Here is a 21,939-nt window from a genome sequence, read left to right on the forward strand (position 1 = left end):
CGGATCCCGGGGGCGCCCCGAGGCACCACTTCTCCGTCCAACGCGAGGCCGAGTCCCACGTACAGCAACTAGAAGGACGTGAACCTATGACGTACAACTATCTACTGGGGCTTTGGGGGGAAAAACTGAATAAATAAAATCTTAAAAAATTATTTTCCAGGCAACAAAAGAAAAAGTAGATAGATATATTGGTCTTCATCGAAATGAAAAATCTTTGTGCATCAAAGAACACTATCAAGAGGGTGAAAAGACAACCCACAGAATGGGAGAAAATATTTTGCAAATCGTGTATCTGATAAGAGATGAATATCCAGAATATATATATATATATAATACTCCTACAACTCAACAACAGAAAAACAAGCGACCTGATTCAAAAATGGGCTAAGAAGATATACAACTGGCCGATAAGCTCGTGAACAGATGCTAAACATCGTTAGTCAATAGGGAAATGCAAATCACATCCACAGTGAGATACCACTTCACACCCACTAGGATGGCTATCATTTAAAGAGAAAATAACAAGTGTTGGTGAGGATGTGGAGCCATCAGAACCCTGTGCATTGCTGGTGGGAACGTAAAATGGTGCAGCCTCTGTGGAAGACAGTCTGGTGGTTCCTTAAAAAGTTAAACATAGAATTACCATATGTTTTTTGAGCAATTCCACTCCCCAGTATATACTCAAAATAACTGAGCAGGAACTCAGATACTTGAACATCAATGTTCACAGCAATATCATTCATAATAATCACAAGGTAGAAACAACCCAAGTGTCCATCAACAGACGAACGGATACACAAAATGTGGTCTATCCACACAATGGAATATTATTCAGCCTTAAAAAGGAAGAAGCACTGACATGGGCTACAACATGGATGAGCCTTGAAGGCATATGCTAAGTGAAATAAGCCAGACACAAAAGGACAAATACTGTATGATTCCCTTTATATGAGGGACCTAGAAGGAGGAAATTCACAGGGACAGAAAGCAGAGTAGAGGTTACCAGGGGCTGGGGGAGGGGGAATAAGGAGTTAGTGTTTTCTGCTTGGGATGATGAAAAAGTTCCAGAAATGGACAGTGGTTATGGCTGCCAATGTGGTGAGTGTATTTAATGACACTGAATAGGATGGTTAAAATGGTATATTTTATGTTATATATATTTAACCACGGTGCATTTCTTTAATGGTCTTGCCGGGACTGCTGCCACCGCCCCCTAACTGGCCTCCCCGCTTCCGGCTTACCCTCTCCCGCCCCCTTTCTGCAATGCCCACTAGAGGGCGCTCCAGACCGCACCTCTGATGGTACATAACCCCCGTCATAACTTTCCCCGGCTCCTCGCTGCCTCTGGCAGGCCCAACACCAAGCCTCTTATTCTGATCCTGAGGGTCCTTCTCATCCTGGGCCTTGGTGACCTCCTCCTGCGTCATCCCCACCACTCCCCAGGTGACCCCCTCGCAGCTCCTGGAAAACCCCATGTTCTCCCATGCCATTCCCCCACCTGATTCCCTTCCTCTTGGCAAATTCCTTCTTCCACTGAATCTGGCTCTGACATTGTTCTGGATTGCTCCACAGGCTATGATACCTCCCTCCTCTGTGCTCACTGAAGCAGTCTATGCTTACCCCAAACCAGCCTCTTCACAGCGGCCAGCAACGCCTGGTGTGATGTGACCCTGACAACTCCCTCACTCCTCATTCTCTCCACTCCAGCCCCAATGCCATCATCATCATCATTACTACCATTATTAGTAGCACTACCAAACACAACGAGCCCCAGGACCTTTACACTTGCTGTTCCCTCCACCTGATGCTCTCCCTCTGATTCTTCCACATGGCTGGGTCTTCCTCCAACGTCTCAGCTCAAATGTCACCTGCTCAGAGATGCTCTCTCTGACCCCTAATACAAAATAGCCCCCAACCACCCTTTTCCCCAGCCATCTTGATTCCCAACTCCCTATTTTATTTTCTTCGTAGCACTTGGTGCCATCCGAAAGTCTCTCTTTTGAGTCTGGCTTCTTGTTTAATGTCTGTCACCCCACATTAGAGTGTGAGTTCAGGAGGGCAAGAACCACATACATCTTGTTCACTGCTGTACCTAAAGGGCCACGACACATAGTAGGTGCTCAATAAATATCTGCTGAATGAATGAATGGGTGAATAAATGAATGAATATTTATCATCCTGGATTATTTAATTACTTGTTTATAGTCTATTAATGTGAGCAATTTGAGGACAGAAATTAACTTATTTATCTTTATATCCTTAGAGCTTTGTATGTATTAATAACTGGGTAGAGGATGGATAGATGGATGGAAGGATGGAAGGATGGATGGATGGGTGGGTGGTTGGGTGGGTGGTTGGGTGGATGGATGGAAGGATGGATGGATGGATGGATGCATGGGTGGGTGGATGGATGGGTGGGCTGATAGGTGGTTGAGTGGGTGGGCAGGTGGGTGGATGGGTGGGTAGACAGGTGGGTGCAGAGATAACTAGGTAAATGGATGAATACAAAATACTCCCAATACAAAATCTCAGGCACAACCAGTCACTTGAATTTTAAAACCTAGGAAACAAAAGCTTTTTGGTCTGGCTGGTTTTAATCCAGAAAAGGAACTTGAATCAGCTGAGACGTAAATTACCCGGTCTTCCCCAGCGCTGTCCCCCCAGCGGTGAAAGGCAAGAAGCCATTAACACACGGGCTGAGCCACGGGTCAGAGGATTCCTGGGCTTCCTAAGAGCCCAGCGCTGTCCAGTCTCTCACCCCTCAGCCGTCTGCTCACCCTCCTAAAGCTAGGGCGACATCCTGGCTCACCCAGGCAGAGAGGGCCACCCTGGCCTCTGGGCCAGCCCCCCCCAGTGTGTCTCTCCCACCTCAGCCTTCCCTCCCTTCTCTGAGCCCTGCGCCCAGCAGACAGGGGGCCTTGGAGGCGGGGATTCTGTCTTCCCATCCTGAAGCCCAGTGCCCAGCACACAGCTCACGTCGCAGCACCCAGATGCTGGGCAGAATGATTCTCCCTCTTGTCCCGTGCCCTGGTTTGGAGGCCCAAGGCTTCCTTACCCAGGACCTGACGCTTCTCATTTTCTTTCGGACTCTGTGATACCAACGCTGTCTGTGGAATGATCAACGGCCATTTCCAACTTGGCCAACGTCCATGACAGAGGCTGGAAGACCTGACTTTCCCAGACCCTCTTGCTGCGAGCAGTGGCCACGTGACCCAGCTCTTGCCCAGGACATGTAAGCGCAAGTCTCCTGGGGGCTCCTGGGAAAGCTTTGGCTTGCTGCCAGACTCAGCTGACAGGGCCCCTCTGCCTTCCCACTTCTTCCTGCCTGAAGGTGGACCTAGTGTCTGGAAAAGTGGCAGCCACCTTGGGACCATGAGGCATGAAGCAGAAGGAAAAGCCCAAGAGACTCTCAGAGACACTGAGCCAAAGCCAGCGGCTGCCCACCTCTGGCCGTCTTGCTGTGGGAGGCAGATCAGCCCTTTCAGTTAAGCCAGTGAGCCACCCTCCTGACGCATGTTCAATTCCACACGACGTGAACACAGGCCCACCATCATACATGGGAACGCCAAGCAACAGCTTATGGGGAGGAGAGCCCACATCCTAGGCAAATAAAAAACCATAAAATCTTTATGCACGGCTTGTTTTTTAAGCACAATCTTTGATGAGTTATTTCTAGCGGTTCATATATGGTTTTTCATTTCGATTTTTTCCTTCCTTTTTTTTTTTTTTGTGAGGAAGATCAGCCCTGAGCTAACAGCTATTGCCAATCCTCCTCCTTTTTTCCCCTTTTGCTCCCCAAAGCCCCAGTAGATAGTTGTATGTCATAGCTGCACATCCTTCTAGTTGCTGTATGTGGGATGCCGCCTCAGCATGGCCGGAGAAGCGGTGTGTCTGTGCGCGCCTGGGATTTGAACCCCGGCTGCCAGTGGCGGAGCCCGCGCACTTAACCGCTAAGCCACCGGGCCGGCCCCTTCCCTTTCTTTTTGAACACCCAGTCAACCCACTGAACTTCAAAGAGAATCTCTAACCAGGACCAGCGATGCGTCCACTGGGGGCCACCTCAAGAGCTCCCTCCTATCTCCAGCTGACTGCATTCACAAGAATTACTATTCTTGTCATTAGACTCCATTTTTCCTCCCCATCCTCCAGCCATATAATAAAGTCATCAGGCTCAAATGCGTCAACCCTTCCGCCACGGCCCCGGCCGATCCTCGTACGAAGACGGCGGCACGATGGCGGAGCGGCCAGCAGGTGGCGCCACCTCTGGAAACAGGAACCACAGCTCCATCAGCAAGAGATGAAATGTACCTCCTCCTTTCCTCACGTCTCATTCATAACATGCAGACGGCTGTTCGTCAGAAGGAAGCCTGAAACCCGCAAGCGCTCCACCTCGGCCAGACCGGGCTAGCCACGGGCCCCCAAACCGCCTCTCGCACCAGCCCAGCCGCACGCCTCTGCATATGCTGGCCTCCCTCCCGCACGCCCTCCCCGCCTCCCTCACCTGATCAGACCCTCCCGGGCCACCCTCAGCCCCCCAGACTGGTCCCCGGGGGGCTGAGTGAGAGGAGCCCTAGGGCCCCCTGACTCAGGGCCTGGCGCACAGCAGGCCCACGAGGGAACAAAGTTATCACTAAATGAGCCAGCAAATGCTGACCAGTGGGTTTGGAGATTTGGGAGAACGTTCTCGAGGTTACCAGAGGCCCGCCGCCTGCCCCATCGCAGGGAACCCCCACAGCTGGGGAATCTGCGCCCTCAGACATGGGAGGGGCCCCTGGGGACAACTGTGGCGCAAGGCCACCGTCCACAGCTGAGTCACCGTGTTTTATGATCCCTGCATGAGTGCAGACCAAAGGCTCACTTCATGAGGAGAGGAGGGTGCGCCCACCCGAGGACGGGGGAGCGAGGGGGCCCGGCGTGGGGCTCTGATTCACCGCGAGGTCCTGAGGGTACCCGCGAAAGGCACAAGGGAGGGGGAAGTGCAGCGAGCACTGGCCAGGGAGTCAGGAAGGCGGAATCCCAGTCCCAGCTCTGCCCGGGCTGCTGCGGGACCCTGGACAAGACACCTCCCCTCAGCGGGCCTCGGTTTCCCCAACTGCACAAACACTCCTAAGACTGGGGATGATCTCCTGTCCCAGCAGCAGCTCTTCAAGAGAACGTAGCGGGGGGGAAAAAACCTGACAGCAAATAGTAATTACCAACACAATAACAGCAGCTAACACTCCTCAGGCAACTTCAGCGGGCATGGAGCCACTGCTGTATAAGCATCATCTCCTTTCAGCTCCATCCTCCCGCCACGCCACAACGCAGGGAGCTGGGAAGTTCAGCAGACAGGTAGGAGTTTGGACCCCAGACTCAGACCTTGGGAGAGGTACTTAATGGCTCGGAGCCTCAGTTTTCCCATCTGTAAAATGGGGACAATACTACGGCTCACTGTAAGCATTGTAAGCGTCAGGCATTATTATTACTATGAGTCCCCATTCTGCAGAGGAGGAAGGAGAGGTCCCCAGTGGGAACTCACCGTTCACTGCCTCTATTAAGTGGCTGCAGGCTGGCCTGAGCTCCTGCCGTTGGGGGGGGTGGCTGACCAGCCCGTGGTTCAGCCCGTGTGGGCGGGGCTGTGCAAATGAGCAGGGCCTCCGCCCCAGCAGGTCCCAGGCACCCCTCAGGGGGCGGTGGCAGCAGCAGAACAGCTGGCAACCAACCCTGGGCTGAACTAACATCACTGTCTCAGCCCCGGGCACAGCGTGTCTTGTTGCCTGGTGCAGCTAGTGCACCGAGCACTGCAGGCCCAAGGGGAGAGAGGGGCTGGCAGGGGCAGGGAACAGGCCAAGAGCACAGTCCCGCAGCAGGAAGGTCCCAGGTCCAACGCTGGAGGCGAAACGGGCCTGGTTTCCCCTCCAGCGCCCCCACTCGCTAACTGTGTGGCCTTGGGCAGGTGGCTTAACCTCTCTGAGCCGGTTTCCTCCTCTGCAAAATGAGATTCATTCTCTCTAACAAGGGGGCAGAATGGGGACTGACAAGGACTGAGACAGACTCAAAACGTGGAGATGAACCTGAACTGGAAACCAGCGGCACGAAGTCATTAATCAGAACAGTGGCGAGAGGCATAGCAGACGCGCGCCCCTGACCCCGCTCCCAGACACCTCCCAGAGGACAAAATGCAGATCCGACCACTGCCAGGAGGAGGGGCGGCCAGCAGGGCCAAGGGCTCAGGACCCTAGTCTCCACCTGGACGGTCACCGTGGCCAAGTCAGGCCCTCTCTCTGGGCCTCAGTTTCCCCATCTATGACGCGAGTTGGACTAGGTGAGAGAAAAGGGAGAGGAGGGAAGGGGGAGAAAGGAGGAGGGAGGGAAAGGAAGGCGGAAGAGAAGGAGAGGAGGAGGAAGGAAGGAAGAGGCGGGTGAGGAGGAGGGAGGAGCCAGCACAGCCAGGCCTCAGGCAGGGATTTACTCTTCTGAGTGCTCAGTGATCGCAGGGACCGCTCACAGAAATACCCCAGAGGCCAGAGACGGCACCCTCATTGTACAGAAGGAAAAACTGAGGTTTGTGAGGTCCATCCCGTCACTGGCCCAAGGGCCCACCGTGGCAGAGCTGGAGCTTGAACCCACCTCTCTCAGCCTCCAGAGCCCAGCGTTAGGTACCCCCAGTTGGGCTTTTGGAAAAGTGAGCTGAACACCACCACCTCCTGGTGGCCACTCCCCAGAATTGCAGGTGTGAGTCCCAAAAGTGGAAAAGTGAGGTCTGACACCCCCAGCCCTACCGGGTTCAGGCTGAGTACCCCCTGCCATCCACCTCTGGAGGAGGTGAGAGCAAGCAGGCAGCAACAGGGCAGGGGCCCCGGGGGCCAGAGGAGGGAGCCAAGGCGAGCCACACGAGGACTCCAAGGACAAAGGCTCCTCAACGACAGAGGGTGGAAGAGGAGGAGCCAGGCGGTCAGGGAGGACACCAGCAAGCAGACTATAAAAAGGCAGGTCTTAAATGCTTTCTCCCCATAACGTCTGTCTTCACACACACACACACACACACACACACACACACACACACGGAAGTTCAAGTACAATCAGATAAGCTGAGTCGGTGCCACCTGAGAGGGAACGGAGACAAGCGTAAGAAAGAAATCTTTAACAAAAACCCAGGCAGGTTTCGAATGTGTGCGAGTCTGTGGCTGAGATCCGAACACTTGGGGAAGCTTCCTGGGCTGCTCGGCAGACGCCTCGCCGAGGTCTGAGCTCCTCCTCTGCTCTGTCGCCCCCAGCCCTGCAATGTTCACCCTGTTGTCGCCGTTCTCCCCTCTGGTCCTGGCACAAACCCTGCCAGGGGCGTCGTCTTCACCCCCATGTTACAGAGGAGGAGACTGAGGTTCAGGGACGTGAAGTTTCTTGCCCCTGGCCACAAAGCTAGAAGGGATGGACCTAGGATTTCAATGCAGAATCTCATGTCCCCAAGACGTGAGACCAGGCACAGATATCACTGAAACGCACCGAGGTGTGCGGTCAGAGGACCTTGTGAGAGAACTAGCGTCACCTCAGTAAAGACACACCCATCTCAGACGCCCCCCTGTGGGGCCTGGAACCCAGAAGGGACTTCATGAGCAAGTACAGAACTCAGCAGATCTCCAAATACCATGGCACGGAAGTCCAAAAAAAAAAATTCCAAACAAATAAATCGGAAGTGGGGAAGCCTTGGAACCCACCTGGGGACACTGAGGCTCTGAAGGAACGAGCTTCCCCAGGGGGCTGCTGCCTCATTTACCCACCTCCTCCCACAAGGGAAGAAACAGGCCAAGGAGACACAACTAAGTGACAGCTAAATGGGGACTCAAAAACAAGAATAATAATAATAATGGTAACGATGACACTTATTAAAGTGTTTCTGTGGACCCGGGACCATGCTAAACACGTCCCTCATTACCTCATCTGGGCCCCACGTCAGCCCTGAGAAGTACATACTGCTATTATCCCCACTTTCCAGATGAGGAAACTGAGGCCAGACGCCTGACTGCACACAGAGCTAGGATTTGAACCCAGGCCATCAGGCTCCTTCCAGCTTAACACTGCCTCCTCCCATCGTTCCCACGACTATCAGTTATCGTCCGAATTACTGTGTGCTGAGCCCTATACACAATCTTACTCCATTCTCTCAACAGCATGAAAGAAATAGGAATCATGATCCTGTTTTCCAGGTGAAGAAATTAAAGTGCAAAGAAATTAAGTAAATTGCTCCAAGAGGCTGTGAGGGGACGGCACTGGGATTCGAACCCAGGACTTTCGGACCCCAGCACACGTTCTCGTAACCGCTCGGTGCCAGGCAGCTGGGGTTACGTCTCCGCACGGGGCCGGAAACCCGAGGGGAGGGAAGGCTTCCCCGGCAGAGCCACCGGGCGCCCTGCACGTCCCGACCCGCAGCACAGCCAGTCAGACAGCACCAGCCTCCCGGACGGGCGCCTGCCCTTCCTCGGCCCCTCGGGCCCCTGGGCCAGCCCTGGCTCTCTGCTCGGCCACCTTCCCAGCGGGGTCCGATACCAACACCGTGTGCGAGTTCCACCCCGGCCAGGCCAGCATCACTCACCACGAGGGGCCCGCTCCTCCTGTCCTTGCAGAAGCTGTGGCTTCTCTGGGGGCCCGAGGCCCCAGGGGACACGGGCCGCAGCGCCTGCTCATTGTCCTGGAGGGCATCCTCCCTCCCCGGGTCCTGCGGTGGCACCTGAGGCACAGAACACAAGGAAAGGACATTGCTGGGGCTTCCCCATTTGCAGGAAGAATATGTTGCACCAAGAGAGTCCATTCTGTACCAAAACCGACAGAGGAGAAAATTAAAGCACCAGAACCCCCCGCCCCACGGCGGTCCCCCTCAATGATGAGAGGTAAATATGTAGAATCAGCAGGTCTGGGTTCAGCCCAGCCTCAGCCACTTAGTGACTGTGTGACCTCAAGTGAGTGCCTTAACCTCTCTGAGCCTTGACCATGTGGGAAAAGACCAATAATAACAGTACTCACCTTCCAGGTTCATGGGAGAACCAAGTAAGAAACAGCACACAGAAAGTGTGTGACCCGGTGCTGCCACCAGGGGGCAGACGTGCGTGAGTCCTGCAGGCCTGGCTTGCTCCCCTGAGTCTCCCGCACGCCTGGCACGTGGGGAGCCCTCAAGGAGTTAGCCAGCCTCATTACGCCACTGGTGACTTTTGGTGGCCTCATTTTAGACACCTCTCCATGCATCCAGACACACGCACATATGCACAGATATATACGGAAATGGTACATGAATAGAATGGAACTAGATATGCTGCTCTGAATCCCGTCATTTTTTTCTAGTTATATATATAGGGGATACATGCACAGGCCAGCAAATACAGGACTCTGGAATTTGGATTTTATATGCCTCATACTCTCCCCACATAGACAAGGAAAGGAAGGCCCAGAGAGGGAAGGCATCTGCTTAAGAACACACAGCATGAGTGACAAGCAAGGCTGGGTTCCTGATCCCTTGCCTCACAGCCTCTTTTTTGGACGCCTTATGGTTCTCCACCAGCCTCCCTGGCTGTTCCCTCTCAGCCTCCCCACATCTCAGAGGGATGTCTAAAGGCAGGCATGTCCCGGGCCAGCCACAGAGCCTGGTCTTCTCCTGCGACATCATTTCCTTGGGGCTCTCTCATAATGCCCTGTGGCTTTTAATAAATCCCATTGGTGCACAATCAACTCCCGATTCCTTCTCTCCATGTCGGGACTCCAGACTCGTGGACCCCACTCCACTGCCCGCTCAACCTCTCTACTCACAGCTCACGCTCATCTCAGAATTCACAAGCCCAAAACAGGCCTCTGGAGTCCTCCCCTCCAGGAGCTCCTCCCCCTCGCCCATCGCCCAGCTGGGCTGGCCGAGACCCTCGGGTGGCCCTTCATTCTCCTCCTTCTCCCCCCCATCAACAAGGCTGGGGCTCTGCCTTCAAAACATGCTGCGAACCTCACATCATATACCAAAATCGACTCAAAATAGATCAAAGACCTAAATGTCGGAGCTACAGCTAGAAAACTCTTAGAAGAAAATAGAGGCGGAAATCTTCATGACCTTGGATCAGGTAAGGGTTTCTTAGATAAGGCACCAAAAGCACAAGCAACAAAAGAAAAATAAATTGGATTTCATCAAAATGAAAAGCTTTTATGCCTCAAAGGGCACCATTAAGAAAGTGAAAAGACAACCCACAGAATGGGAGAAAATTTCTGCAAATCGTATGCCTGATAAGGGACTTGTATCCAGAATATATGAAGAATAATTACAACACAATAATAAAAAGACAAATAACCCAATTTAAAAATGGATAAGGGATCTGAATAGGCATTACTCCAAAGAAGGTGTATGAGTGGCAAATAAGTACAGAAAAGATGTTCAACAGGAAATGCAGATCGAAACCACAATGAGATACCACTTCATATCCACTAGGATGGCTATAATCAGAAAGACAGATGATAACAGTTGGCCAGGATGTAGGGGAATTAGAAGCCTCACACACTGCTGTGGGAATGTAAAATGGTACAGTCGCTTTGGAAAACAGTCTGGCAGCTCCTAAAGGTGAACCCTAGGGTCGCCGTATGCCCCAGCGATGCCACTCGTGGGTAGCCACCCAAAGATATGAAAACATACGGCCACACAAAAACTTGCACCTGAACGTTCATAGCAGCATTCTTCACAACAGCCAGAAAGTGGAAACCACCCAAATGTCCGTCACCCAACAAATGGATAAATAAAATGTGGTCTAGCCAACAATGGAATATTACTCAGCCATAAAAAGGAATGCAGTACTGATACATGCTACAAGAGTGAACCTTGAAAACATAATGCTGAGTGCAAGAGGCCAGCCACAAAAGACCACATAATATGTGATGCCATTGATATGAAATGTCCAGAAAAAGTGACTCTATAGAGACAGAAAGTAGATTAATGGTTGCCCAGGACTGGAAGGTATTGGGGGGACAGGGAGTGACTGCCAATGGGTATAGGGTTTTCTGGGGGGGTCATGAAGTTATTCTAAAATTGAGTGTGATGATGGTTGCACAACTCTGGGAATATACTAAAAGCCACTGAATTGTACACTTTAAGTGGGTCAACTGTATGGGACACGAATTATATCTCAATAAAGCTGTTACCCAAAAAGAGAAAAAATGCTGCGAACCCCTCCACGGTCACAACCCTAGCGTAAGCCCTGTCACCTCTTGTCTGAGGACCACGGCAGCCTGTCCGCTGGCCTCCCTGCCTTCATCCTCCGGCCTCAGTCCACACCCAGAGAGCAGCCGGGGGTCTCTAACACTCAGATCGGGGCGGCCGTGCTCAGGACCCTCTGGTGGCTCCCTTCTGCTCTGGGTCCTGCTCACCTCCCCGTCTCAGCTCCGGCCAGTGCCCCCTGTGCCCACTGGGGTCCCTCCAGCCCCCACAGGACCAGCTCGTCCCAAGCTGGGCATGTTCACTTGCCACTCCTGCATCCTCCCCGCAGATCTGGGCCCGGCTGGGTCCCTCCATCACTCAGACGGCAGCCGTCAGGCCCCTTCCCATAAGACCTTCCCTGACCGCCCCCTCAGAGTACCCTCCCTCACCCTCTTGGTTTTCTATCTCCCCGGGACTTACCACTCTCTGAATGATCCCACTCGCTCACGTGAGGTCTGTTTGCCCCGCTAGACTGATGCTGTCAACTAGAACGTTCTGTGATGATGGAGAAGTGGTGTCTGGGCTGTCTAATACAGTCGCCATGAGCCACCCGTGGCTCTTGAGCACTTGAATGTGGTTAGTGCTCCCGAGGGCCTGAATATTTAATCTTGTTTAATTTTAACTAATGTAAATTGAAATAACCACACGTGGCTAGTGGCTGCTGTATGGGTCGGCACAGCCTGATACAGTGGGCTGGACCCGCCCAGCAGCCCCGGCACCTAGAACAGGGCCTGGACGGAGTTAGTGCATTTATTAATGTAGGCCACGAGTGGAGGGATGAAGGTTAACCCTGAAGGGCATCCTTCTGATTTCCTCAAACCTCCTTCACATAGGGCCCCGGGCCAGGGTCTTGACTATAGTTATTTTGTGATAAATCTCCATGAAGTCTGTGAAGCAGGCACGATTCCCATTCCTCAGATGAGGAAACTGAGGCTCAGAGAGGTCTGGCAAGGTGTCCGGAGTCACACAGCTAGTAAGTCAAAGCTAGGGCCCATTCCGGGTCTGCCCAATTTGCAGTCCAGGGCTGTTTCCAGGGAGAAATCAGATCAGAAAAGTACAGAGGGTTCATCTTCCTAATAAAGAACTCCGAGAACTCAATGGGAAGAGGACCGACCTTCCAAAAGAAGAGCGGGCGGCACATAAGCAAACTGATAGCAGGAAGGAAATACAAATGGCCTCACACAGGTGACAAGATGAGGGGCACTCAGCAGGGGACGAGCTCCGGAAGTCTGAAAACACACCTGGCTGGGAAGACAGGGGCCCTGTCATCGCAGGTGAGGCTGCAAACAGGGCCAGACCCACTGCAGGGCACTCGACACAGTCCTGCAAAATTAGAACCGCCTTCACCCTCAGGCAATTGCTATTCTGGACCGGCGGATACACCTGCGCCGGTGCAAAATGACGGAACCGCATGGTTTGTAAATAGCAAAAGATCCAAAATTTCATTCATCTCGACTACGCAGCCATTTAAAAGAATGAGGACGCTCTCTGGGGGCTGAATCCATTACACGGGGAAAAGGCAGGTGGCAGGTCTGTGGGTTCAGCAGAGACCCTCTACCCAGATTCCCTAGAGGAGCTTGTAAAATTATCCAAGAAGGCCCCACCCCCGAGATTCCAACCTAACCGCCCCGGGGCGAGGCCCACGCATTGCTGCCTTTTAGCATGCCCTGGGTTACTCCCATACGCAACCAAAGTCTCGACCACTTGCAGAGAATGCTCTCTTTTATGGAAAGGGGAGGCAAAAACAAGAATATGTCTTCATATTTGCTTGTATTTTCAGAAAGAAACTCTAAAAGGATTGGGACAAAAAAGAATATAAGTAATTTCTGGATGGGGAGGAAGGTGAGGACGGCAAAGGAGGGGAAGGGGAAATGTGTACCCCAGACCCTTGGGTGTTTTTGGAGCCTTGTGAAAATATTCTCTCTTTTGAAACTCAAATAAGTAATTTAACTAAATGAAATACTGTGATTGGGCCTGAGACAAAGTTCTGATGAATGTTAAGTGGAAAAGAAAGAGAGAGACAGTGAGAGAGACGGGGCGAGTGGGGACGGGAGGGTGGTTGGGAAAGAGGGAGGGAGGAACCCCTTTCATTACGGTCACACCCACGCGGGTCGATGAGCAGAACCTCTGTGAAGGGAGAATCCTCACCCACAGGGGCAAAGATGCACATCAAGATGCCCGCTGAAGCCCCGTTTCTAACACAAAAACCCAACTCAACCCCAATGTCCAAGAGTCTGGGTAAAAAACTTTAGGCTCAGTCACAGAATAAAATACTTTGCAGCCATTAAAAATAATAATGTGATTATGCACGCCCCTATACTGTTAAGTAAAAAAAAAGGAAGTTGTACGATTTTCTGTAGAATGTTGCTATGTTTCCATAAAACAGTATGTATTTACCTATATCTCTCTCTGTGTCTAGACCAGGGTTCCTCAGTCTCGGAACCACGTCCATTTGGGGTGGGATGATTCTCTGGGGGGGGGGGGGCTGTCCTGTGCATGGTGGGATGTTGAGCAGCGTCCCTGCCCTCCACCCACCAGATGCCAGGAGCAAACTCTTCCACAGCTGTGACAACCAAAAATGGCTCAAACTTTGCCAAAGGTGCCCTAGCGGCAACACTGCCTGCGGTTGAGAACCACTAGCGGGCCTGGAGGGGTGTGCCCCAGACTCATCATTTGGGGGGGATTTTCTTTCTAAGCCATCTGTTTCTATAAGATTTTAAATTTTACACAAGCATTCACTACTTTTGCAATAAGGAAAGTTATAGATAAATATATATGATTGATAAGCAACTCTGTCGTGTAGGAAAATTCTAAAGGGTATTAAAAACAGTGGCTACACTTGGGGGACTTTTTAATACCCTTTATACACTCTTGGAAGGCGTGAAGTTTCAACAATATTTGTTGTATTTCCGTGTTGCTCTAGGTATTTATTTTAAAGATCAAGAAGCAAAGATCTTTGGGCAGGAGAGAGGAGAAACCGGGGGCTGATCCAAGGCTTCCCAAGCCCTCGGTGAGAAAACAGATCCCCTGACAACAAGCGTTCCTGGGCCTGCGTGCCCCGGGCGGGCGGCCAAGCCGGGGCTGGGGGCCCCTCCCAACGCCCCGACTCTCCCGCTGCCAGCGCGCCCCTGAGCGAGGCGCTGGCAGCCAGACTAAGTGTCACATTTCCGTGGCCTCTTCCCTCTCCCACGTTCCCACAATAACGGCCTGGAGGCCGGAGGGGTGAGACCCTTCTTCTCGGGACGGGCATCTGAAGAGCCTGTGCTCGCCCCACTGGGTGCCCGGCACATGCTGGGCACGTTATCTCCACTCAGCCTGGTAACTGTGCCTCGAGGCAGGAATCCTCATTAACGCTGGGAGAAACTGAGGCTCAGGAGGTGAAGTGATTGCTTCGCACCAGCTGGCGAGTGGCAGAGCGGAGATTCAAGCGTGGTAGTTAGAGACAGTGGGCTCCCCGAAAAGTCAGGGGTTCACAGCCCGACCCCACCACGTACCACCTTAACCTTGGGCGAACCTTCATTTCACGATCTCTGCTGGTATCATCCTACTGTTTAATTCCCACGACATCCCTTTCCAGGCGGGATGGGGTGGGGAGGCACTGAGTCGGTTTCCACGCTGCCCCCCGAGCACTCCGTGTTCTTTCCCACCTCCAGACCTTTGCACATGCTGTGCTCCTGCCAAGAATGCTCTCACTCCCCTGCTCAGCCCACCCCAATTCAGATCCATCCCTCAAGAGTGGGCTCAAGCCAGCACCTCCTCTAGGACGCCTTCCTGGGCCTCTTCTCCAGCACCTCACTCTGCAACATACCATTCCCTGGCCGCGGATCACCACGTCCCATCTCCCCACAGAGGTCAAAAGTTTCCCGAGGGTGGGCTCCATGCCTCGGATCTCTTCCCCACCTTCATGGTTCCTCATTCACCACTGAGTGGCCTACTGGAAAGCTTGGATATCAGGCCAGACCTGGGTTCAAACGACAGCTTTGCCACTTGGTGCTGTGTGACCTGGGATAAGTTACTTAACCTCTCTGAGCCTCGGTTTGTCCATCTGTACAAGTTGATTGACGTTGTGGGCACCCTGCCCAACAGTCAAGTACGCGCCAATGGCAACAGTGTCCTGCTGTGTGAGGGTTTTTGATCCCGACCACTGAGCATGGTGCCAGCCAGCTTAGAGAAGTCTAAATGTTAATAGTTCTGGAAACGGCCTCAGGCTAGGACAGAAGGAAACTGGAAAATAAATACTCCAGGTTCCCTGCGCCTCGGACAGGACAACTCAGAGGCGATGAATGCTGCTGCCCAGAGGTCTCCAGGGAGAATGAGCCTTCATCACCCACCCCCCCTTCCCTGCCTCACTTCCCCACTCCCCTACCAGTTCTTATGGGGATCACTTCCTACAACAACTCCCTGCAAGGGTCTGCTCCTGTGGAAACCCAAACCCTGACAACCCCTCTCCTGTGGGGCTGTCACGAGGCTCACAGGAGATCACTCATTCAGTCAACAAACATTTCTTGAAGCTTCACAAAAGGTCTAGCATGGTGCTAGATATCGAGGATGCAATAATGAACTGGATACGACATACTGGAATACAGCAGGTGCTCAATAATGTTACCCATCATTAGCATCATTCTAGGCCAGAGGTTTCAAAGTGGTGGCGCACGGGCTGTATAGAGCCAGACGACACGTTTTGTTTGGACTAAACAGCATTTTTTAACAAGTTGTTCTCATCTCGTAACAGGGAGATGATACATAAAAATCTGGATTTTTCAGATTCTCTTGATAAATCAGATCTGCCGTCTCAGGACCACCATTCTCACTTGTCAAGAACCAGCCAGAACTGAGCAGCAGTTGACCCTGTAGATCAGGCATGAGCTCTCCACTTGCCACAATCCCCACCACTCCCTAGAGTCTCACACCCTGACTCTACTTATTTACATACCCACCTGCCCAGGTAGGTTCTGAGTTTGAGACCCCTGGCCCACATGTTTAACCAACGTTTGACAAAACTGAAACAGCCCATACTCACCTTTTGACTGTCTCGAGTCCCCGACTCCCGTCGATGGGGCCCCATTTTGGTCTCTGTGGCCTTGGAACTCTCCCCGGGGAGGCTGGACCTCCCTTTGGGCTGCTCTCGCCTCCTCTCTCTGGCTTCCTGCATGATGGACAGGCCCTCTCGGATTTTGACAGGGGGGCCGTTGTCCGAATAGGCCCTCTTGACATCCAGTGGTGACCTTCCACAGTCTCGTGGGTGGTCTCCCCACTGGACCACACTGCCCTCCTCTCCCCTCGAGATGGATTTCCTCGGGGCCCCTTTCTTCTGGTCAGTGGGGGAGGATCTGGACACCATGCTGGCTCCACCACCCGGATCCTCCCAGGCGGTGGGCTTCGACTCGGCCAGGGGAGTCTGACACTTTGCACCGTGATGTCTACTCGCAAGGGCCTTTATTTCATCCTCGGCAATTCCTGAGACTTTCTTCCTGGGACCCCCAGGGCCAGAAGAGGCCTCTGTATATTTTTCAGAAGGAGCCGACTGCGGCAGAGCCCACAAAGGAGGGCTGAACTTGGTGTTTGTGGCTGCCCCCGGGGTCTCTGCCGGCGGCCTGCCCGAGCCGGGAGTGGAAATGTGGTTTGTTTCAGCAAAACTGGCTTGTTTGTGGAGACCCTCCTTCGGGCTCTTCCTTCTCGGTTCCACCACGCCTTGCTGGCCTGGCCTCTCCTGAGAGGAGCCGGTGGGCTCTGCGGGCGGACCCCCCATCTCCTCCTGAGCCTCCTGCTTCCTGTACTCCGCCATCAGGGCGTCGATGTCGAGAACGCTCGACCTGTAGCCATCTTTTTTACCCGGGAACGTCTCGCTGAGCACCTCTGTCTTCCTTCTGACGAGGAGATCCCCGGCTCTTGGACGACTTTTGAAAGTCGGGGTCGTTTTGGGAGCACTGCTGGCGGATGTCTTGTTCTCGCCGTCCCTCCAATAGTTCTGAGAACCAGCGCCGTTTTCTGGCCCCCGATAAGTCCATAACGCATCAGCATCAATGACTCTTTCACTAGAAGAATCCAGAACACTGTCCCCGAGAAACGATGGGCGGTGTGTTGGCTTCACGGGTTTTGAAAAGCTTGCACTGTCACGCTCTCTGCCCTTAGCCCAGTTTTTACCACCCACTGTCTCCAGCGGCTCTTCGTGGTTAAGAGAACCCACAGTTGACATTAAAGGATGAGGTGATGGAGGCGGAGTTATTTTTCTAGAATGTTCCATCAAATTTTCGGGCCCTGGTTTAACAACACTCTTTGCTTTTTGAGTATCAGGAATCTGATACGTCACTGCAAAAAATGTCGCCTTGGGTTCCACAGATGACCCTTGCTTCACGGCCAGAAGAGTCCGGTCCTGTGAAAGACCTGGGTTCACCTCCTGGGTCTCCACCCGACTGTGGGAGAGTTGAGGTTTTCTTAAGGCACCGGCGGTGGGGCTCAAATAGTCTGTGCGTCTCTGCTCCACCTTCGAAGAGTGTTCTGGGGGGAGGAAGTTGAAGTCATCAAACTTCACATCGTGGGGTAAAGTCCGCCGCCTCCACCTCTCAAATCTCTGGTCCGTGGGACTCGCCTTCCGCATCTTGGCCTCAGGCTCTGGCGCCTGGGCTGGTGGCCTCAGTTTGCCCTCGCCGGCGGCCACGAGGGGCCCTTTCTGCACGTCTGGATGTGGCCGTGCGCGGGAGTCAGGGGGCTCGTCCTTCACCCTGGGAGGAGGATCCAGAGGGAACCCCCGGGGGGGACCCCTCTCTCCTGCTGAAACGCAGCCTCCCGGCTTGTTTCCTGCCCCTTCGGGCCCCTGGTGCTGGGCCTCCCGGACGGCAGCCTGGACGGCCCTCCCAGAGGTGGCCTCAGGGCCGCAGGGCCCGGCCGAGTGCTGGCTGGCGACCTCGGGGCTCACTGCCGAGCCTTTCTCGTCAGTGACCACCAGAGTGGCTTTATGCCAGTTCATGGTCACCCCACCTGTCCACTTGGGCGACAGGGAATTGCCCCCAAACGTGTCCTTTGGTTCTCGGAAGTCAGGCTTGGGCCCACTGACCTCCTGCGTCCCTCGAGCTTCCCAAATCAAACTGGCCCTGTGGACGGACCCCGCCTGACCGTCCAGCCTGCACTCTGGGTCGGCAGGGGTGACCTCGTGGGACAGCTGCCCCCCCTTCAGTGAGAGCCGGGACCTGCTACTTCGGAGCGTCACGGCTTTCTCCTCGGGCGCCGTGGAGATGGCCTCACTGTGCGCGCGCTCCCCCACTGCGTGCACGATGTCATACTTGGGCTCAACCCTCTGGGCTGTGGGAGGGTTTTCCGAGCGCTGGAGGAAGGGGGTCTCATAGCGTTTTGCACCCAAAGGGTATTTCTCCGGGAGGCCCGTGTGGTGCTGTGTGGGCTCCCCATTGGAGAGGGCGGCCTGTCCCAATTTCTCTGTGGCAGGATTCTCAGACCACCTGGAGTTCTCCTTCCTAAGGTTTGTCTTTTCCAGTAGGTCCTTCCCCAGCCACAAGCTCCTCTCGGACCTGGGTCTGAGCTCCGAGACCTGGGCCTCGGGCACATCACCAGAGGGCTTGGCCGAGGGGTAGCGTCCTGACTGGTCAGCCACAGTGTGTCTCTCCACATGATGCTCAAACACCGTGGCCCACACGGTCTGGAAGCTTCCGTCGTCCTCTGGAGTGCTGTCAGAAGACCCTCGAGCCGTCAGCGAGCTTTCTCCTCGAGGGCTGTTGGGAACTTGGTGAGAGCTGTCCTTCCGCTCCGTCTGCCTGGCCTCCCCCCGGGGCGTCCCAGGCTTCCAGGGGCTTCTCGGCACAGATGCTCCGTCCAAATCCAGCCCTTCCTTTTGCTGGGAAAAAAAGAGACAATCCAACTTAAGTTAAAGGATTCGAAAGAGAAAGGAAGGGGCAAGATGACTGAAATGGCTGCTTTTAAAATCACAACAGTGAGATACCATAAAAACGTAAAGACTGAACACACCCAGCGTGGGTGAGGATGTGAGGAAACGGACACTCTCGGATACTGTTGGAGGGAACAGAAATGGGTCTGACTTCTGGGCAATTCAGTATACCTGTCATGATTTTAAAATACTCATTTCCTTCAATCCGGCCAATTTCCTCCCAGGACTCTTTCTTTGCCCACGTGCACAAGTTTACGTGAACAAGAAAATTCAGGCAGCCCGGCTTGTGAGGGCAAATGAACCCAGAAAGACCCTACACGCCCACCCAAAGGGCACTGGATATATGCGTTCTGATATCTCCCAACAGCGGAATGTCACCCAGGCACCTGGATCCCCAGAAGGCGCTGGGTCCTGGTGTCGTAACAGCTAAGAACACACAAAACGTTGTTGTGTTGGTGGGGAGGAAAGCAGACTGCAGAACAGTCTATTTACAACATAACGCCGTTTTAAAAAAACCACACGTGTGTGTGTACATGCAGGTGAACAGTGGAGAAAAGCTATACATCAGACTGTGAGTACGAGAAGTGGGGAGTGACGGTGGGAGGGAGGAATGAGGAGGACAACACCGTCTTTTAATCGTGAAGACTTCAGCTCTGTTCCTCGTTTATAATATGCATGTATTACTCCGTAATTTTTCAAAAATCTTTTTTTCTGTTAGAAATAAGTCTACTTCAACAAGTTAAACATAGAATCAACCATAGGACCCACCAACTCCACTCCTGGGTATATACCCAAAAGAATTGAAAACAGGTGTTCAAACAAAAACTTGTACACCAGTGTTCACAGCAGCACTATTTACAAGAGCCAAAAGGTGGAAACAACCCAAAACTCCATCAGCTGAGGAACGGATAAACAAAATGCGGTCTACCCATACAATGGAATAGTATTCAGCCATAAAAAAGGATGAAGTGCTGATCCATGATACAACATGGATGAACCTTGAAAATATTATGCTGAGTAAAGAAGCTACACACAAAAGCCTACATGTTTTATGATTCTATTTATACGGAATATCCAGACTAGGCAAGTCTATGGAGACAGAAAGTAGATCACGGTTGCCAGGGGCCAGAGGTGGGGAATGGGAAGTGACTGGGTAAGGGGTTTCCACGGGGGTGATGAAAAATTGTGGAGCTAGACAGCAGTGATGGTGGCACAACATTGAAAATATACTTAATGTCACTGAATTGTTCACTTTAAAATAGTCATAATGCTGGCAGGGCTACAGTTTGCTAATCTCTACTCAGGATGATGGAATGCCATTAAAGAATTTAAACAGTATATAGATTTTAAAATTTTGTTTATATTTTATTACATAAACTTTGTATAAATAATGTATGAATCCATTCTCACTGTAAAGGAATCTAAACAATACAGAGAAAGCTCAAGTCCTTCAGTTCCGTCATTCAGATATTCAAACACCAGTCCCCTTCCCGGATGACAACTGTTATCAACGGGGAGTGTATTCTGGAAGAACTTTCCAGAACTTTCTCCTTGCGTTATCGTGTGTGTGTATTTTTATGTGCGTGTGTGTACACAGTTTGTTTTTTAAATTTAAAAAACATATTTATTGTTCTTAAAAAAATAGTTAAAATGGTATATTTTACGTTGTGTGTATTTTACCACAATAAAAAAAAAAAGTTACTAAATGAAAACTCTATTTATAGAGATGAAATCTCATTATATTTAAAGCAAGGATTTCCTTATTAATTTTACAGTTTTTGGAAGTTTTCAAACGTATACAAAATTACAGATAAAATAATAAATTTGCCTTAACCCACGCCCTCGACTCAATGACAATCCACATTTGGCTGCACATGCTCTGCCCAGCTCTTTCTGCTGCTGCCACAGTATTTTAACGTGAATAAGGGGGGCTTTCCTTCAATTGGAGCCTCTCCCAACCATTGTCAAAGAAATGATTCAGAAGATCTTAGGACAAAAAGCCAGGTAAACCGCTGACCCCACCAGTGGTTCAGAGCCAGCTCACCTTTGTCGGCGATTCACAATGGGATGGGCACAAGTAGGTTTGGAACCAAGCTCTGGTGTCTAAAACTCTCCGTAAGTTTCTTAAAAAGTGAAACCCACACCTACCATTGGATCCAGCCATTCCACTCCTAGGTATTTACCCAAGAGAAAAGAAAACGGATGCTCCTATAAAGCCTTGCCCACGGACGTTTACAGCACCTTTACTCGCTACGGACCCAAAACTGGCAACAACCCAAATGTCCATCAAAGGGTGAGTGGACAGACAAACCGTGCTCTCCCCATACAACAGAATACTACTTGGCAATAAAAAGGAACGAATTACTGATACACGCTACGACATGATGAATCTCAAAATAATTAGTCTGAGTGAAAGAAGCCAGACCCAAAAAAAAAAAAAAAAAAAAAAAAAAAGAGCACTGGTTCCATTTATATAAAAATCTAGAAAATGCCAACTGATCTACAGTAACAGAAAGCAGATCAGCGGTTGCTTGGGGGAGGAGGGGGTAGGAGGGATTACAAAGAAGAAACTGCACGTGCTGGAGATGGTCACTATCTTGATGGTGATGACAGCGTCACAGGTGTGCACGTGTCAAAATTCATCAACTTGCACGCTTCAAACATGTGCAGTTTACCGTATGTCAACCATACTTCAATAAAGCTCTTTTTAAAAAAATTAGAACTCTGCAGAAAGCATCAACCACAAATCAGTTATACCTAACCGTTATTTTATGAGCTTTTTTTTAATTAAACAGACTAAATAAAAACACTTTTTAAGCAATTTAATTGCTGGTAATTGACCTCCTTC

General features: G+C 51.9%; 1 protein-coding gene across 2 annotated transcripts in view; it reads right to left on the reverse strand.

Moving 5' to 3' along the window:
- KIAA1671 (KIAA1671 ortholog) overlaps window positions 1–21,939 on the reverse strand; it is a 192,799-nt gene that overhangs the window by 112,237 nt on the left and 58,623 nt on the right. Inside the window, exons 4-5 of one of the 2 annotated variants that reach the window (XM_087424040.1) lie at window positions 16,215–19,040; window positions 8,570–8,704 (exon numbers count right to left, since the gene is read on the reverse strand). In XM_087424040.1, the coding sequence (XP_087280166.1) occupies window positions 8,570–8,704; window positions 16,215–19,040 (2,961 nt within the window). The remainder of the gene's footprint in view (window positions 1–8,569; window positions 8,705–16,214; window positions 19,041–21,939) is intronic. The other variant, XM_087424041.1, reaches the window with a different exon arrangement.

The sequence above is a fragment of the Ceratotherium simum genome, chromosome 35, assembly GCF_057802395.1.
Source record: "Ceratotherium simum simum isolate JZ-2026a chromosome 35, ASM5780239v1, whole genome shotgun sequence".
NCBI classification, from domain to species: Eukaryota; Metazoa; Chordata; class Mammalia; order Perissodactyla; family Rhinocerotidae; genus Ceratotherium; species Ceratotherium simum.